The sequence below is a fragment of the Pseudonaja textilis genome, chromosome 2, assembly GCF_049901715.1.
Source record: "Pseudonaja textilis isolate UNSWEBS1 chromosome 2, rPseTex1.2, whole genome shotgun sequence".
Lineage (NCBI taxonomy): Eukaryota > Metazoa > Chordata > Lepidosauria > Squamata > Elapidae > Pseudonaja > Pseudonaja textilis.
The window spans coordinates 170,035,234-170,047,956 of record NC_141991.1 but is presented as its reverse complement, the minus strand read 5'-3'; the positions used below and the strand labels follow the sequence as shown (position 1 = coordinate 170,047,956).

Here is a 12,723-nt window from a genome sequence, read left to right as displayed (position 1 = left end):
TGCTTTAAAGGAAAGAAGGAAGTGCGAACGAAATTATGCTGCTATAAGATGTGCAATACTGTAACAAGATTTATAGATTTTTCCATTAACTAAAAAGGAACAACATGTGCACAACATGTTTAAAAAATGCTTCTACTAATTATGATGATGCAAAAAATGGCAAAACACGAGTTCTAATGTTGGAATACAAATATGCAAGTCATGGTGTTTTCATCCTGATGCACATTTCGTACTGTATCTCTCTGTAGATGGCTATTCCAATTTTATTTGGCTTACCTGATTTGAATGCAAGGCAAAATAAATGGAAAATTTGTACTTTCAAAGCTGTCAATTCAAAAGAATGGTGACTATTAACATATCAGTGTCAGGGACAAATCATTCTGTATCATGAAAAAGAAGCGAATGTTTACAAGTATAAAATCTTCAAAGCATTTTTAACTGGATTAAGTGTGCACACAGTTGTTGGAGCCAAAAATAAATAAATAGATGAAATTGGATCAACAAAGTCATCTCATTCTCTAAAATGTTGAATTTAGTTCCAGAACCATTGCCGGATTTTCATATCCTAGCCTGAGATCCCACGAGATTTGAAAAAATATTAACTGCTAACCAACCTGTATGATGGTTTTATTGTATTTATATGGGTTTTCTCCTTCAAGCTTGTTTTTATTTATCTTATTTATGTTGTCTTTAATTTGAGGAGTTTCAATCATTGTGATATTATTTTAATTAATGGTTGTAGGCTACCCAGAATCATGTTTAATGAAATGGGCAGTTATATAAATATGCTTAATAAGTAAATAAATAATATTTTTTTAAAAAAATGATTAAATGTTGGAGCTGTGTGGCCATATACCACACAGTATGGTGTGGGGGGGTGTCAAATTTTTTTACTACTGGTTCTGTGGGCATTGCTTAGTGGGCGTGGCTTAGTGGGTGTGGCAGGGGAAGGTTACTGCAAAATCCCATTCCCTTCCCACCCCACTAACCTGCTTTCCAGCTCTGTTTTCCGGTGCAGGGCAACAAAAGAAAACCCAGCCGATCAGCTGAGACTCGGGAGGCAGAGGCCAGTCAAAGGTGGCATTTGCCAGTTCTCCGAACTACTCAAAATTTCCACTACTGGTTCTCCAGACCTCATCAGAACCTGCTAAATGCCACCTCTGGCATATACACTACATGGATGTTGCAGGTGCCTCAACCCTCCTAACAAGATGATGCCTCCAACATCTGACTTTAGACAGGAAAAAGGTATAAATGTAGCATTAGTTTTAATTCAGCTTTCACAAGACCCAGTCCGAAATGAATGAATAAGGCAAGCAAACATGGTTTACTTAGGCCAACAATGTTTTTTTTATAAAATGCATTATTCAGAAATGAATACATAAGAAAATAAATATAAATGCATAAGCAGATAAAAAAATTAATCCAACCCAAACTGTGTCATAGAGCTTTTTTTTTTTATCAAGGTCATCTAAAATTTTACTTAATTAAGGGAATGCTAGCCAGTCTCACTACTTTACTGAATTATTCCTCTCCCACACCTTTTAAGGGAATTTCTTCTTTTCTTCTAATTTGCTACTTGTTAGCATATGGATGTTTCATGACTTTAAAACTTCACTCAAAAATGTGTCTATGTGTATATGTGCTTGTGTAGGTTTGTATTTGAATGATGAAATTATCAGCTGGTAGGTTTGAGTCTGGGATGCCTAAAACTGAACACAGGGCATGGAGATTATTGATGATGAACTGGCTAAAAATCATATATTTACCTACAGAATTGTTACCACTGGTCTTAACCAACTGTTACCTTACACTATAGACAAAAGTGATAGAATACAAATTAAGAACATATGGAGTGCCTGTAGATTCTATAGCATGTCTGGACTGTTATGCACAAGCTAAAAAGCTAATGTTTCAAAGATTGGACAATACTGAATATCATTCTGAGATCAATTTACTTCCCCAGAGCTCCAGAAACATGTTAGAGGTTCCTAGGAACCTGCAAGGTATTTGTACACCCTTATTTCCACTAGGTTGAGGAAAATATTTTTCAGTCGTTCCATCCATGCTGTTACTTGCCAGCATGCCAGTTTTCTCCTATCTCAATGTACTTGCCCTTGTGACTTCAGGAAATTGACAGAATTCAACATATCCTTTTATATAAGGATCTTGGAAGTAACGCTCACTTTGCTAAGTATACTTGGAAGAATAGACAATCTTTGCTTTTACTTTTTGTTTTTAGATTCAAACAATGAAACATCTACATAGTTGCCAAGTACAGTCTGTTTGAGATGCTTAGTTTGTTGTTCAACAATATATGAAATGTTTGTTGTTCAAATGGAAATCAGTTCAATCATGGATTTGTTGATAATGACTTTATTCATATATGGAGCATTAGTAAATTATTGACAAATGTGTGAAAGCTTTTGGTTAAAACCCTGTGTTATACAGTAAAAAGGAAAAGGTCTATCTATTCTTTTGGAATAATGAAATATTAAATACGAACGTGTCATTGTTTTACATATATTAAAGTGTCAAAGTAAGGTCATTTATATTAAAGGGTCAAAGTAATTGCTTTATAGTGAGTGCAAATGTCAAGACACAGCCTTTCTTTTATGATCTACTGGATTCAATCTCCCCCCACCCCCAGTTGTGGATTCTGCCTGGATTTTGGAAATGGATTCCTTTGGTATGAATAACAGTCTTGATCTATCTAGTGACTATACTTAAGAGCAAAGGAGATAGGTCACGCTAGTATATATTTTGCAAAATTGATGCCAGCAAACTGGAAAAACCTGGACCCAGCAATTTTTAAGACCGTTTGAAGGAAAAGCTGCAATTGATTAGTTTCAAGAAATACAACAGGATATTAGGGTATATGCAATTTTCTTGGCAACCATTTTGTAAATGGTTTGCCATTGCCCTTTTTCTAGCTCTGAGAGAGAGAAAACCACCAAGCTATCATGCCTAAGAAAGGACTAGAACTCATATTCTCCCAATTTTTAGCCCAGTGCCTTTAACACAAAACTGGCTCTCCAAAAATAATGCTTAAATTATCATTTTTAAAATGTAAGACGTATAAGTAAGCAGGTACCACCACTGAGAGTTTATTTGCACTGCAAGGTTGTCCTATTGCCAGGAAACTATAAAGGTAAATAGCAGGATACTTTAAGAGGGAAACTGCTTCCTAAAGGAAACAATATATTGAGGTTGTGTATGGGTTTTTTTTTTTTGAACCTTGGCAACTTTTAAGACTTGTGGACTTCAATTCCCATTAAAGTCGGCACAAGTCTTAAAGTTGCCAAGGTTGGCCACTCCTGCTGTAGAATATTTCTGATGTTTTGAAAGGTTAAGATTAAACACTGGTGGTCTTATTTTCTGCCCTTCTGATGTGGGGAAGAGTTTTAAAAATGGTAGTATATACTCTACAGTAGGCTGAATATGGTATTAAAAGAAACACCCCAAAAGTTTCACAAGCAAAAAACCCAAAACCCCTCACCCTCTAAAAATGCTGATATCATCACTGTAGTGTGCCTGAAATATGCAAGGTGCAGCTTGGGTCAGGTTGATTAGGCCAGCTTTAAACACAGATTTCCTGAAAATCCCCCCCCCGCAATATTCAAATAATTATGGTAATGATATCTTCCTCTATTGCCTCAACAAGAATTCACACTGGGGCAAGAAAAAGGTGATTATGTAGGATTGTGTGAGATTGCTACCTCAATATATTTTATCTGGGTTTATGTGGATTTACTTGGACTTGCTCTAGAAGCTTTTGTTGGTAGAGAATGTAACATGGAGGTTGCTGCATTGAGTCATAAAAATGTATTAAAAGGTTTAACTCCAATTGAAGATTAATCCTAAGTTTTACACAGCTGTTTTACAAATCTTTTTAGCTATAGGTGGATGATTGTATTTTAAGAATACAGTTTTAAGATAATTTTAATTTGATTTTATATCTAAAGGTGAATCAGAATATTATTTCTAGGAAAAGAACAAGTCATCAGAGTTGAAATGTCCTCCATACAAACACCTGGGAACTTAACTTATAGAGACAGTCATATCCAAATAAAAAGGAATACTTCTGTTAGCTATCTCCTTATGGCATATGTTTATTTATTTTTTATTTATTCATTTTTATTTATTTGATTTGTCAATTGCTTACAAGATAATAGGTATAAGTATATACATAGTTATGAATACATGAAATGGGTACAAAAATAAAAATAAAAGAAACAATAGGACAGGGACGGTAGGCACATTGGTGCGCTTATGCACGCCCCCTAGAGACCTCTTAGGAAAGGGGTGAGGTCAATAGTAGACAGTCTAAGGTTAAAGTTTTGGGGGTTTGGGGAAGAAACTACAGAGGCAGGTAGAGTATTCCAGACATTGACCACTCTGTTGCTGAAGTCGTATTTCCTGCAATCAAGTTTGGTGTGGTTAACCTTGAGTTTGTATCTATTGTGTTCTTTCTTTCTTTCTTTCTTTCTTTCTTTCTTTCTTTCTTTCTTTCTTTCTTTCTTTCTTTCTTTCTTTCTTTCTTTCTTTCTTGTGTGCTTTATTTATTTATTATGTTCTAGATGGGATTATTTTTAATATCTGCCTCAGTCTCAGTCAATGATAAATGTATTTGAGAAATATTGCACTGGTTCGGTTACAATCTCTGATCATGTAGTGGTCATAATATCATTGGTTTTCTGGAAGAAGCTCTGGTTAATTGGAGGTGAAACCTTGATGCATTATTATTAGATGATCCTTAGGTTATGTTAACATTTAGACAGACTACTAATTTGAAAGACAATCTAACCTTTAGGTTGTAAACAGCTAGAGAATAGGAACAAATGAATGAATGAACATGGATTATAAATATATAATTTGGAATATTAATGGGGCTTATACACCATCAGAATGGAAAAAGATGATTCATTATTTGAGAAAGTAAAAGCAAAATGTGTTTGTTTAAAAAAAATCATATAAGGAAAAGTGATGTAAAATATTGAAGTAGATGGACTTAAAAAAATGAAATACAGTTTTTAGAAATATCCCATGCCTTTTCAAGAAATTTTACTTCACTTTTAATATTACAGCAAATGTTTGATATTATTGAAGCAATGAAATCCAGGAAACCTTCATGTCTTTCCTATAGAGTGGCATAAAAAAAAATGAAAGAGAGGTTACTCTTTTATTGGAGCTACTAATCTTTTGAAATAAGGTTCCTACCAGCATATAGTAAGACTTATATAATAGCTATTTTGAAAATAAAAAATGCTGTGCATTGTGTGAATTCTGCCCCAGTATCCTTAAAAGTTGATTCTAAAAGCGTAACAGCTGTTTAGGCTTTTACAAAAAAAAAGTTATCTTCAGTAATTTATCCAGCACAATCTGTTTCATGACAGAATATAAAGCCTCCAAAAATAATGGACTAGCAGTAAATATATTAGTGTTACACTCTGATAAAAATGAAAATCCTATTTTGGCTTCATTAGACATGGGGGAAACTGTCAATATGTTGCAAATTAAGTTTCTGGAGCAAATGAACAAAAATGAATTTCCAGTGGAATTTATCTTTTGAAAAAAATATTACTCTACTCTGGAAATTACAAATAGGATTAATTCCCCTGTAATTAAGACGAGACATGGGACATGTCTAAAATGTCCCAATCACTTTTAATATTTGCTTTGGCATTTGAATCTTTGGTATGTTTACTAAACAGTATGGTAATATTCAATGTACATTATTTGTGGATCAGAAAGTTAATACCAGTTGGTATTACATATGTATATTTCAGAGGTGGTATTCAGCAGGTTCTGACCAGTTCTGGAAAACTTATATATATATATATATATATATATATATATATATATATATATATATATATATATATATATATATATATATGAATCCCACTATTGGTATATTTGATGTCTTTTTGAATAATGTTTCAAAAGATATTTACTGCAGCTTCTTGAAATTGATAAATTTATTCCAATAAATTTAATTTTAGCTTTAAAATTAAATTAAAGACTATTCCAATGGGTTAAAGGGTACCCACTGAAATAGTAATAAAGAAAGTCAAATACCTAGGAATATGGCTAACACCACAATGCAAATCACTTAAAGAGAATAATTATGACAAATTACTCCAACAAGTAAAGAAAGATTTAGAATCCTGTAGCAAGTTGCAGCTTTCTTTATTGGGTAGGATTGCTTCGATTAAAATGAGTATCCTACCAAAATTCCTATACCTATTTCAGACAATCCCAATCAAATTACATAATTTTTTTTTTGAAGAACTAAATAAGATAACACTCAAATTCATTTGGCAGGGAAAGAAAGCTAGAATTAATGTAAAGGCATTATAAGATCTGAAGAGTAGAGGGGGATTTGCACTTCCGAATTGGGAATTATATTATACAGAAGCCACCCTATTATGGTTAAAAGATTGGGTGAACTTACTCAATAAAAGAACATTATTATTAGAGGGTCACGACTTGCAGAGAGGTTGGCACACCTATGGGAGACGGGGAAACCCAAGCAGTCATACTTTCATAGACACCTTATTAGGGATTCTCTATTAACTAACTGGAAAAAAGTAAGGAAAAAACACTATCTAAAAGTACTGATTTGGCTATCAACAATGGAGGCAATGGTTCACCCCAACAATTTGGATATCTCAAAAATGATCAAATATAAAGATTTATTAGACCCACAAGGAAATCTGAAAACACGGCAAGAATTACAAGAACGAGGATTTAAAATTGATCATTGGGTTTACCTTCAAATACACAGTAGAAATAGTAAACTTGTAAGAGTTTTTAATGATTCAGATAATCTGAGAATAATTATTCCTAGAAAAATATTTTCATATACTGTAGCAAATATGGATATTTGAAGTGGCATTTGTAGATGAAAGAGCCTATTGCAAGATGAGTGAAAATACCAATGAGTTTGTAGGGGAAAATAATAATATAGATAGCTGTTACTTTAAAATGGCAGGAAAACTTTTGTTTCTTTGCAAAACCTAGGTTGAAAATCACTTAAGCATTAGAAGCATTTTTAATTTTTTTTTGAAAGGTTGCAAAAAGAATATAGTTTACTCAAACCAGCAAAACAACAATTGAATTTATTAGAAAAGGGTTTTATAGATTTTAAATCAGTAGCACAATATCAGCGAACGTTTAAAGTGATATTTTAAATATCACTTTAAAATGTTATCAAAAGAATTTTGGAAAATATAAAATAAGTATGGAGCAAGAGAACTAGTCTTGACCAGGAGATTTAGCTTTTAAGAAACATCAATTGATGTTTCTTAGAATTTAAAAACTAAGTTTCACTGCGTCTCACTACATGTGTGTGTTTGAAGGAACATTAGCGTAGATGTTGTAGACTTGTTCACTAGTAGATCCTTCATTTTGGTAAGATATTGTCACTATGATAAACCAGTTTCTAGGGATGAAATTGAATTTTAATGGTATCAGTGTGATTACTTGCCTTTATGAAGAGCTTTGGATATATTAGGCTTAATATAATATAATATAATATAATATAATAGCCTTCTGGGAATGAAGTTTATATAAAATTGGCTAAAAATTCTGTCAATTCACATCCTTTGAAATGGATCTTTATCAGCAGAGAGAGAGAAATGGAGGGTGCATTTCGTAAGTCAGGTGCATTCCTATGGTTTTTCACCTTAGGACTTTGTCACTTAACAAGGGAATTGCAGATCCAAAGTATGGTTTATAAACAAGGACTACGTGTCATTGTTTTGACAGATTTCTGATTGTTGCTTCTGTGATACAACTCAGAATTTTCATTGAATCTATTATCTGGCAGCCAGTTTCTTTGTGCACGGAATATTTTTCCTGCACTAAGCATCTTGTAGTTATTATTATTTTTTTAATATTTATCTTATGTCCAGAGAATTCTCCAATGATTATTTTCATCAACTTATTGCACTTTGTGGTTGTAATCGTTATTACTATACTACCTATATGATATTTACACTTATATTCTTTTTAGATTATGAGCCTTGGTATTTATCACTTTGAACCACTTCTACTAATATTTCTAAGGCAATGGTAAATAACAGAGAAGAAAGTGTACATGGTATCTTCATTTATTTGAAATTCTGAAGAAAGTATATCACTGGCCATGATCTTAGCTGTTCTCCTATAACCCAGATTTGAAGCTCTTCTCCAGAATTTATTTTGTTCAGTACCGCAAATAAAAATACCCACTGCAAGTTATCAAAAACTCTCCCTACATCTAGAAAGATTAGTGCTGCTTGTTTTCTTTTATTGTCATTATATTCTGTTGTATTAATTATAAACTCACTGTTGCCCTGTATGTTTCTCTTTGAAATGATTTGCTTTGTATATATTATATCTGAAATGCATTTCTTTAGCATTCAGCTAATATGATTGTGAAAATTTTATAGTCAACATTCAACAGAGAAATTGAATTGTAAGAATGGGCTTTCTCTGAGTCATTCTATGTAAATCAAAGTTATGCTTGCTTTTTTCTAGGTTTGTGGTATTGCCTTTGTCTCATTTGTTTCTTTCGTTGTGTTTGTCAGTATTTTTAGCAATTCCTCAAGGACTTTGTAACATTGAGTTGTCAGACCATTTGAAGTTTGGTGTTCATTTAGGTATATAGTTTTTCTTTTTTTAATAGTTTGGAATAAAATTTAAAAGCTTGTTTTCAGTTATTATTATTTGTGCTCTGTAAAACTTGCTGCAGACACTATTTTCAGAACTGAGTTAACCCAAGCCTTTAAAATGATATATATATATGAATTCAACTTGATGTTCTTGTTCTGAGGCACTTGCAGTTGCAGCACGTTCGTTGGAACTGTTGGGTTAGCTAATAAATTATTCCAAATTGAAATAAAATGTCAGCTATATTCCATATTAAGACAGTTTCAAGATCTGTCAATATTTGATTATGGCTATATATTGTAACAAACTTAATTAATAATAATTGGCTGGTGAATCATACCTAACATGCTGTTAATAAAAACAGAAATTTTACGTATTCTTTTTAAGAGGTGCTGGTTAAATATATGCATGTTGTCTTTCTTGGTTTGGTACACCATTTTATTAAGGATTTTGCTTACAATGGTAAAAACTAATGCAAACTAAACTTAAAAAAACAGAAAAAAACAAGTGTAAGGAAAAAAAGAAAGTATGATAAAGATTACAGACACACAAAGATAGATAGATAGATAGATAGATAGATAGATAGATAGATAGATAGATAGATAGATAGATAGATAGCTAGCTTAATTTGGGGGGAGGAAAATAAGGGGGGGGGAAATCTGCCTCTGCCTACCATCATCCATTGGTATTCATCTGGCTAGTGTCTTGTCTGTGTGTGAGAAAGTTGAGGGCTGTTTGGAAAGTGAAACAGTATTTGCTGTGTGAGCAAGAAAGAGACAGCAAGGAGCCTGGGTGTGGCTTAGTTTAACTGTTCTGTACTAAAGCTGCTTGCTGCTGTGAAACTAAAACTGAAACTGAAACTCCTCTCCTCTGCTTGTGTTTTGTATTTGGAACAGATTTCTTTTCAGGTGGGGAGGGGGAATAGAACTCCTTAGCATCAGAGCATGTTAATAATAATATACAAAATATTAATACTCCAATGGTCATTTTGAAAAAGCCTTTCTTAGTGAGCACCTAGAAGCCCAGAGGCGTGCCAAATTTCAAGTTTGTAGGCTTTACGATTCTGGAGATTTTGTGATGATGCATGAGTGGTATTTCAGAATAAGGAATGGTATAAGGAATGCATCAACTTTACAAGCCCCATGTCAGCAAAAATCCATAAAGGTTTGCCAGTAGTTTGTGAATAAATAAATATTTTAATGTGATCAAATAAACCACCATTATATTCTTTTCTTTTACTTCTAACAGTCTTAATCTTTAATTTATTCAAATATTGTCACAGAATTTCACTTTTCTTCAATTCTTCTTTATCCCATTGCACAAAGTTCTTCAAAGGTTGTGTAGATCCATAATATAACATTTTCCAGGTCATTTTCCTGGTTCGTCATTTGTATTTCCACTTTATTCTAGTCAGTTTCTTTTGTACAGCCGATAAAGTATCAATAAAGTAACTGTTTCTCTTGATGTATCATTGTAGTTCCAATTTTTGTACTTTCTTTACTTTGTCAGAAAATCTGACTTAGAAACATCATTTAGAAATAATCTATCCATACGCTACAAAGATGGTGTGTGCGTGTCTTTATGTGTATATAGAGAATTGTGTATTTTGTTTAGTTGTTTTTGATTTAAAGAACGTTGTGTTAATTATAACTTCAAATAAGGAAGTTATAGGAAGGACTGTTAGGAAGTTAGAAGTTGGATTGTTCTGGAAATAAAACATGAAGTGCCTAATTAAAATATAAACTGTTTTTGACTATGTGTATATTTCGTTCTAAATCAAGAAAAACTGAATAGTGTGTCCTGCATAAATTAGTTCAGTAATTCACTCCATGTTGAAACTTCCCCCCCAGGCAACTAGAAAGTCAATTGAGTTTCCCTGGGACTCTTATGATTTTAACATACTTTGCCTACAAGTATGAAAGATCATGTTCATTATCAAAAGGGTTAGAAGCTTCTTTTATATGGAATATGCAATTCACACTATTTTAAATCATGTCACCAGAGCCATATGGAATAGCTTTTTTGTCCATAGAATTAGATTTTCATATCTAATTATGATATGTTGTCTTATCATCAAAACTGGACTGAAATAAGTAAAAGCAAAGCAGTTAGAAGGAGAAAGATCAAATGTTTAAGAGATTAGAATGAGCTGTTTTCCAATAGTTGCATTCTGTGCAGCAGAAAGATTTACATTTACATATTATTTGATTTGTCAGTCGCTTACAAGATACAGGTATAAGAATAAATATAGTTTTGAGATAGATACTTATACGAAAAATTAAAAACAATAGGACAGGGACTGTAGGCACAATTTTGTTGAAGTTACTTTTAAAAAATTCTTACTTTAGCTCTATTTATTCCTGTGCAACCCCATCCTCTTTATTGCCTGAAGAAACTGTGAAACATATTTTCTTTCTTTCCAGTTGAAATTGGTTTTCTGAAACTGAAGAAGACATGCACTTAGTAAAATAACCTGCCTACAGTTTCCCTCATGAAAAATCAGGATCAAGGTGACAATTCTACCAGACTCATGTCTAAGAATTTTAATCTGAATTTCCCCCCCTCATTATGTTCTGTATTCACCATTTTGCAAGTATGGCTACTATGGCTCTCATTACTTCTTCTGCAGCAACTATTTTTGTATTTGAAATCAATGTTTCTACTAAAGTTAGTACAGTAGAACCTCTGGTCATGACCATAATTCATTCCATTACTTTCGCAATTTCTTCATCTTCTAATGTTTTGTCTTCAGGAATTTCTGGGCCAGGGGTTGTGTTTGATCACACCTGAGTATGCATTCATGACCAGGTTCAAACATTTTGTGAATTTTTTGATTGGAACCCAATTTGGTCGTGGTCAGAAGCGTTTGTGACCAGAGGTTCTACTGTATCACTATAGCTATACTGCTATGCTAAATTCTCCCATTTGGAGTTAATCAAGGGTGCTAATTATACTTAGTTGTCAATCTTTTGTGGCTAGTAAAATACTGGTCTTCAGATCAATTTCTTCATCTTTTTGTGCCAGGTAAACAAGATTCCTTGAAGTCTGATCTCCCCCTTCTTTGGTGATCTTCCCTTCATTCAGGAACTCCAGCCAGGAATCTGCAGATTTTCAACAGCCACAATTACCTAATCCTACTTGGCTCCTTAACCATCTCCTTTGATTCCAAGAAAAGAACTGTTAACACCAGTACTTTGGAAACTTATATAGTCTTATATGGCATGGGACTCAATATTTGTGGATTCTCAACTACTCCAAGTAGAATTTGCCTAAGATTTGTCTGTAGAATTTTGTTTGCTAATAACCCACATATTCATGATGTATGGTAGGAGGGGACTTGGATGTAAATATTATTTGCCAGAAATCTTTTTATGAAATTAGCTGTTGTCTAAAAATAAGATCAACATCTTCATCGTTAATCTTTAGAAAACCAGTGAAAAGTTGGTTAATTAAACAGACGTCTGGGAATTGATATGGAGCATGGATTTTCTGGGGTGTACATGTATATACAATAATGAAGTTATTGTAATGATGATTTAATAATGTTATTTATTGTGAGATTTATTGTATACTTTTATTATAAGTTGTTTAAATATATTTTTGACTGAAATTACATACCGTAGATAAAAAATGAATTATAAACACATAATATTAGCTATTTATTTACATGGTTTGCAAAGAGAGTTTCTATTCCCAAAGCATCTGAAGGCAAGGCAAGAAGCAATGTATAGAAACTAATCAAGGAGAGAACCAACTTAGAAATAAGGAGAAATTTTCTGACAGTGAGAACAATAAACCAGTGAAACGGCTTGCCTTCAGAAGTTGTAGATGGTCCTTCACTGGAGGTTTCTAAGAAAAGATCGAGCGATCACTTGTCTGAAATGGTTTCTGACTGAGCAAGGGATTGGACTAGAAGACTTCCAAGGTCCCTTACAACTCTGTTATTCCATTATTCAGGAGACAGGGGGAGAAGCACTATGAATTTTCAGAATGTCAGCTGTCTCTTTTCAACCCTTGAACACTTGTCTGAACATTCTTTTGTCATTGCTGAATTTCCATATTGGC

The 12,723-nt window shown here is 33.1% G+C and overlaps 1 protein-coding gene across 1 annotated transcript in view; it reads left to right on the top strand.

Moving 5' to 3' along the window:
* LOC148127237 (uncharacterized) overlaps nucleotides 1-12,341 on the top strand; it is a 116,571-nt gene extending 104,230 nt beyond the window's left edge. Inside the window, exon 2 of the mRNA XM_087926432.1 lies at nucleotides 11,683-12,341. Within this exon, the coding sequence (XP_087782558.1) occupies nucleotides 11,683-11,726 (44 nt within the window). The 3' untranslated portion in view covers nucleotides 11,727-12,341. The remainder of the gene's footprint in view (nucleotides 1-11,682) is intronic.
* Nucleotides 12,342-12,723: the final 382 nt, after the last annotated feature.